At 39.5% G+C, this 7500-nt stretch overlaps 1 protein-coding gene across 1 annotated transcript in view; it reads left to right on the forward strand.

The window, feature by feature from the left end:
• LOC143034149 (uncharacterized) overlaps positions 1 to 7500 on the forward strand; it is a 44934-nt gene that overhangs the window by 22618 nt on the left and 14816 nt on the right. The window contains exons 3-4 of the mRNA XM_076200094.1: positions 2261 to 2446; positions 3044 to 3147. Coding sequence (XP_076056209.1) covers positions 2261 to 2446; positions 3044 to 3147 — 290 coding nt within the window. The remainder of the gene's footprint in view (positions 1 to 2260; positions 2447 to 3043; positions 3148 to 7500) is intronic.

A 7500-nucleotide genomic window follows, 5' to 3' on the forward strand; every position in this document is an offset into this window, starting at 1 on the left:
GGAGGATAGGAGTTGGTATGGAAGTATTGTACGTCATACTTGTGAATATGATACACCCTGTAGATGATAAATATGATAAATTGATATAAGAATTAGGCAAAATAGATGGAATAAATATATATTGTTACGAATCTCGCTCACACATCTGACTTGCAACACATTTAGAGAGAATGAAATGAGTTCCCAAGACCCCATGTCTTTGGGATATCTCAATTAGAAATTACAAGGCTTTCTGACTCGTAACACATAGTAAGAGTGAATGGGTGGATGAGTTCCCAAGACCCCATGTCTTTGGGGAATTTAAAGAAATTACCAGGCCGCCATTCCCTTTTTTGGTATAGTGAAAAAAGTGAAAAAACACAGTTGGAAAGTTTAACACTATTCATTAAAGTTAATAGGATTACATGAATGATTACAATCACTGAACAAATGAGTAAATAAGTTTCAAAACAGAAGATTCCCGCCAGAAAACTTTTAACGGGGGTGAAAGAAAATTAATTAGTTAATTAATACCAGCGAAAACACTGTCTAGGTCTCGCGCGTCACTACCATAGACATTACGCAGCACTACATGAAACACTAGCTGAGTTAATTATCTTACGACTAATACAGGGGGAGTACAGAGGGCTTACTTCAGCCGACGACCTCTCCGAGGCGACACACCTTTACATGGCACGCACTTCTAAACTGACTCTCTCTGACACGCCCAAGGCGCCCTAGTTCCTTCTACAAAAATCCTCTGATTGACCCATAGGAATTGCGTCTATGGAGATTGAACCTGATTGGTCGAATTAACTAAAATGTTCCGCGCCGCTCTAGGCTGAGTGCGCAAAACGAAGAACAAACACTTCATTGTATAGGCTTCCTTCCCACGCGTCCTCAGTACTCATTCTGTAATCGGACACCCACGTAATCGCAAGCGACGCCTTATCCAAAGTAATAACTCTATTCCAACCTTACATATATGGGAATATATGTGACAATGTATATGTGTATATATATATATATATATATATATATATATATATATGCATATATATATATATATATGCATATATATATATGCATGTATATATATATATATATATATATATATATATATACGTATACACACACACACACACACACACACACACATATATATATATATATATATATATATATATATATATATATAAAGATACGAGATAATCTCTAGTGGACAGCGAGAGTAATCAGATAATTTTTATGACCCTCGCGCAAGGTCATAAAAAATTGTCTTATCTATATATATACATGTGACAATTCTTCAGGTGGGATCTTATGGGGGTGACAATTCTTCATGTGCTCATATATATATATATATATATATATATATATATATATATACACATATACATATATATGTATATATATATATATATATATATACATACATATATAACATATATATATATATAATATATATATACATATATAACATATATATATATACACATATATATAACATATATATATATATATATAATATATATATATATAACATATATATATATATATATATACAATATATAATATATATATATACATATGTGTGTGTGTGTGTGTGTGTGTGTGTGTGTGTATTTCCTTGTATATAATATATAATAGAAAATGATTAATCGGACAACCATGTATAAAATTAAATCCATAGTTTATTTTTTATGATAGATGTAATAATGCTAGTGTGTTGATAGTGATATCGGTAACTCAGCATTGAAGATGATAATGAAAAAGATGAAAATAATGGTTATGATAATAGTATTGACATCGTAGACGTGAGATAATGCACCAAAAGAATAACAACAATCTTTTTACATTGATATATTTTTCATTTATTTAATATGTATAATTTCAGTTATTCAGATTATTTTATTTATTTTTATTGATTGATTGATTTGTTTACATTTATTTTGTTACATATTTATTCGATCTATTATATTCTGTTTCATTATTTATGTTGAAATTTATTTACTTAGTTATATAATCTATTATATTTGATTTTATAGTTTATTTATTCATTGATATATCTATTTATTTACCTCTTAACCTTTTTTCTTGTAATGGTGTACTTGAAACATTGTACATTTATTATTGTATATTGTACATATGTTGTAGGAACCAAGTGTTCTGCTCGCTCGACCCAGAGTTTTCCCGCCAAAGTCCTATAATTTATTTAATTCACTGTTTTCAATTTATAATAATCTTTCATTAGCCACCCGCGTACATCTTTTTGAAACAGGAACTGGTCGTGATAACCTGGCCAGCGGAGAGACGGCGGCGGCCCCGCAGTGTTGGTGTCACGTGGACTGGAGCGTGGCCCTCGAGGAGCAGCTCAATGCCCAGAATTTCAACATCGACGACTTTACCCCTTCCAGCTACCCGGGCATCGTCGAGGGCGGAGGCAGCACCTGCCCGTGCTACGACAGTTAGTGTTAACCTGTTTGTGTGTGAGAGATAAGCCCTGTTCACACGAGCGGTTTGAACCGCGCGGAAACCGCGGCGGGACTGCATGGTCAAGGACAAACTGCGCGGTTGTGTGTGATCGCCTCCATTGAGTTATGTATTAATTGAATGACCGCGTTTGAAATTGCTAGAGTGAAAAGGGCTAGACCCTGTAAGTCGTCGTTCTTACCCTCACGTCCGTCGACTTAGTCATAGTTTTTCATAAACTTTTAATTGTATTAATTGTTTAACCGCCTGAGAGAAAAAAATAGCCAAATAGGCACATAAATATATATATATATATATATATATATATATATATATATACAGTATATACAGTATATGTATATACATTTCAGTCAAAACAGAGAAATGAAAATCATGTGCACCGGAAGACCATTGTACCAGACGACTTTATTCACGTTAGGTAACGCCATTGGAGTGAAAGGTGTTTATAGGTATTAATTTTGATTTGTTTGCAACCCTGTTGCTCACTGAAACGTGTTTCTTTCTTTGGCTTTTCTTTCTTTATTCTGACACTTATTTTTCTTTTTTTTTATGTATTTTTTCCTTTTTTCAGTTCTGCCCATGATGACTCAAGTCACGGTATGGAAACAGTCGATTGTTGACTCCGTTATAACAAATGCTGACGGTCTCGCTTCCAACGTGAGCGTCTTGGCGGAGGTGAGTACGATCGACATGACGTCACACGCGCCTGATTGAGGGCTCCCATTGCACAAATCTGACCATAAATTCTCTCATGCTGTTTAACTGTACTATTTCTGTCATTATTATGATTATTAGTGTTATTACTGTTTTTGTACCTTTTAGTACTATTCTGTCTTTCCTGATGTTCCTTTATCATTATGGTGGTGCAACCTTGATCTCAATCCTACGTGTTACGAACATTTTAGTAGTATTAGCAAATCTTTAACAATGTTTATGTGTAATATGTGTACTGATTGGTATTACTCATGATTTTTTTCCGGCCCCCTTAACCCTTCCGTATGTTGTCTGTGTAACTTAGTATAGAATAACAGTCTAATGAGGACCACAGTGGAAATAAGTTTACGAGGGGTGATCAAAAAGTAATGACAGTGATACCATATATTTTCACGGTACAGAGGTAAATCCAAATAGTGGCCTACATTCCTTCAAAGTACTCCCCTCCTGCCTCTATGCAACGTTCCATCCTCTTTCGCCACTTCATGAAGCACTCACGGTACTCAGAAGCCGATATACCTCGTAGCTCTGAATTGACTGCTCGCGCCAGATCTTGGATGCGATGAAACAGCTTCCCTGCGATCGCACCCTTGATCTTTGGAAACAACCAAAAATCACAGGGAGCAAGGTCAGGCGAGTAGGGTGGGTGGGGGAGAAGTGTGATCCCCTGCTGCTCCAGGAACTGCACAGTGAGGCGAGCTTTGTGGGGGGCAGCATTGTCATGGTGCAGCAAAAGGCGCGATCGGCGACGGGTTGGTGCAGTCTTGGCCTGATATTCCAGGACTCGAGGAAGGACGTGATCAGTGTAGTACTGGGCTGTGATAGTACACTGTTGAGGCATTACATCCACACACATTGGTCCTTGTGAATTGAAGAAGATGGTGAAAAGGCGCTTCCTGCTGCGAAATCCTTCCTTCAGAATCTGAGGTCGAGGTTCTTCATCACTCAACCACACCATGTTAGACTGCTTGTCTCTGGTGGTGAAGAAAGAAATCCAACACTCATCTCCGGTAGCTACATCTGAGAACCGTTTCGGACCATTTGGCTCGAATTCAGCCAGCCATAGACGACAAATCCGCACCCGTTCGCTCTTCTGCTCTTCCGTAAGCAAATGAGGTATCCATCGAGCACACTTCTTCCTCAGCCCTAAGTGTTCATGCACGATGTCATGTGCGCTCCCATAACTGACACCGAGCTCCAAGGATAAGAATCGAAGAGTAACAGTTGGATCTTCGTCAATGATGGCCCGCGCACGGACAATCGTTGCTTCGATCACGGACGTCCGAGGGCGGCCAGGACGATGATCATCTTCTAGCTGCAATTTTCCGGCTGCGAAAGCTCGAATCCAGCGGGAAACAGTTTCCAGTGATGGAGTAGACTCGGGAAAAACTTGCAACAATTCCTCTCTGATCTCCGTTGCTTTTTTCCCGAGTTTCCACCTTGGGAAGGTGTAGAATCTGCAGCCTTCTTTCGAAAAATCCATGTTTCCGGTTAGAGAGGCAAACCAACAATGACGCAATCGCACAGCGCAACGATAAAATGTAAGCTAGACAAACAGCGACAAGCTCAAACATGTAACAACAGGCAACACTTGCTGCCCCTTGCTCCCCGCCCCCCCCCAACACTTATAGTCTCTCAGCTACGAGTCCGACTGTCATTACTTTCTGATCACCCCTAGTATATGCTTTTTTGTGTTATCCTCGGCAATTGTAATTGTTATTTCGAACTATGTGTTCTTGTCATTATCTGTATTTCAATTATTTGATTCATTGCCAAATAGACTTATTATTATTGCTATTATTATTATAGCAGGGGAGTCATATGAGACGTACAAAGAAAAGAAAAGAGAAGTAAAGCAAAAGGTAAAGGAGGCAAAGAGGAGAGCAGATGTGAAATGGGGTAGGAGTATGACAGAAAATTTTGAAAGTAATAAAAAGATGTTTTGGAAAGAAATTAAGAGAGGAAGAGGAGGCGAATCAAGTAGGGAAGAAAAGGTAAAAGGTACAGATGGAGAGTTGATAATGGAAGAGATGGCAGTGAGGGGAAGATGGGCAGAATATTTTAGGGAGTTGCTGAATGTGAAGGAGGATAGGGAAGGAAAGATAGCTGCAGTGGGAAATACGAAGAAAATGAGAGTGATGAGTGAGGAGAATGGAGGAGAAATAAGGAAGGATGAGGTGAAGGCAGTTGTAAAGATGATGAAAGCAGGTAAGGCACCTGGTCTGGATGGATGTCATGCAGAATATCTGAAAAAGGGAGGTTCAGTGATGGTGGACTGGTTGGTGAGGTTATTTAATGTTTGCTGGAGAGAGGGTAGAGTACCGGAGGACTGGAGTAGTGCCTGTATAGTTCCTCTTTACAAGGGAAAAGGGGACAAGTGTGAATGTAGTAATTTCAGAGGGATTAGCCTGTTGAGTGTAGTAGGGAAGGCTTATGGGAGAATCTTAATTGAGAGGATTAGGAGAGGAACAGAAGGAGTAATTGGTGAGGAACAATGTGGATTTAGGACGGGTAGAGGTTGTGTAGATCAGATCTTTGTGGTAAGACAGATATGTGAGAAAGCTATAGGAAAGGGGAAGGATGTTTTTTGGGCTTTTATGGATCTGGAAAAGGCTTATGATAGGGTAGACAGAAAGGCACTGTGGGAGGTTATGCAGATTTATGGGATAGGAGGAAAGCTTTTGGGAGCTGTCAAGAGTTTTTATGTGAGTAGTAGAGCATGTGTTAGGATTAGAAATGGAGAGAGTGAGTGGTTTGAAGTAAAGGTGGGACTTCGTCAAGGATGCGTTATGTCGCCCTGGCTGTTCAACTTATACATGGATGGGGTGGTGCGAGAGGTGAATGCTAGGGTAGTGAGTCAGGGATTGGAGATGGTTAAAGAAAATGGAGAAAAGTGGGAGGTGAGCCAGCTGTTGTTTGCGGACGACACTGCGCTTGTGGCAGGGTCAGAGGAGGGATTGAGGAAGCTGGTGGCAGAGTTTGGGAGAGTATGTGATAGAAGAAAGCTAAAGATAAATGTGGGTAAAAGTAAGGTGATGAGATGTACAAGGGGTGAAAGTGGCAGTAGACTGGAAGTGAACATTAAGGGAGAGCGACTGGAGGAAGTGGATAGTTTTAGATACTTGGGTGCTAGTGTAGCAGGAAAAGGTGGAGTGAAGGTGGAGGTAGAATGTAGATTGAGAGAAGCGAGTAAATGCCTTGGTGGTTTAAAGAGTGTAATGAGAAATAGACATTTGGGAATGGATGCGAAGAGGAGACTGTATGAAGGAGTGATTGTGCCAACAGCACTGTATGGGGCAGAAACGTGGAACATAAGAGAAGAAGAGAGAAGGAGTTTGAATGTGTTTGAGATGAGGTGTCTGAGAAGTATGGTGGGGGTTACTAGGCTAGATAGAGTGAGAAATGAGGAGGTGAGGAGGAGAACAGGGGTGAAAAAGGATTTGGGAGATAGGGTTGATGAAAGAATATTAGGATGGTTTGGACACATGGAAAGAATGAGTGAAGAAAGACTAGTAAAAGAGGTATGGAAGGCAGATGTGGAGGGAGTGAACATGAGGGGACGTCCTAGGATGAGGTGGATGGATGGGGTGAAGGGGGCTTTGGGGAAGAGGGGAATGTCTGTTGAGGAAGGAAGGGAGAGGACGGAAGACAGAGGTGAGTGGAGAATGGTTGTATATGGATGATGTTGCGACTGCATGAGGAGGAATGGACGGGGGGGTGGGGGGTGGGGTAGTATGTGTGAGTAAATTTTGACGCAGCCCGAAGGGATTTCTCCCCGTCCTCGCCTTATATGCAAAGGGGGACGGAGAGGGGGGGTCGCCGATTAAATGAAGCGGCCTCGCTGTGGATGTACTGTGTCTTGCGACACTGCTTCTGACCCAGGGCGGTGGGCAGGGTGCAGGGATGACCCGTCATCCAGGAGGTGCTCAGATGAGAGGAAGGGTGGGAGGGGTGTGGAGTGTATTTAGGGATGAAATGGGTGGGAGTGTTTTTATGCCTTTCCCTTTTTGGCTACCTCCCTTGGAAGGGGGAAAAAGCCTTGGTATATGTATGTATGTATGTATTATTATTATCATCATTATTAGTATTACTATTATTATTATTATTATTATTATTATTATTATTATTATTATTATTATCGTCATTATTATTATTATAATTATTATCATTTTTTATTATTATTACTGTTTTGTTATTATTATTATTATCATTATTATTTTTACTATTATTATCATTATTATTATTATTATTTATTATTGTTATTATTATTATTATTATTATTATTATTATTATTATTATTAATTATCATCATTA

This window comes from Oratosquilla oratoria, chromosome 17 (assembly GCF_046742065.1).
Source record: "Oratosquilla oratoria isolate Oo_2021 chromosome 17, ASM4674206v1, whole genome shotgun sequence".
In the NCBI taxonomy this organism is placed as follows: domain Eukaryota; kingdom Metazoa; phylum Arthropoda; class Malacostraca; order Stomatopoda; family Squillidae; genus Oratosquilla; species Oratosquilla oratoria.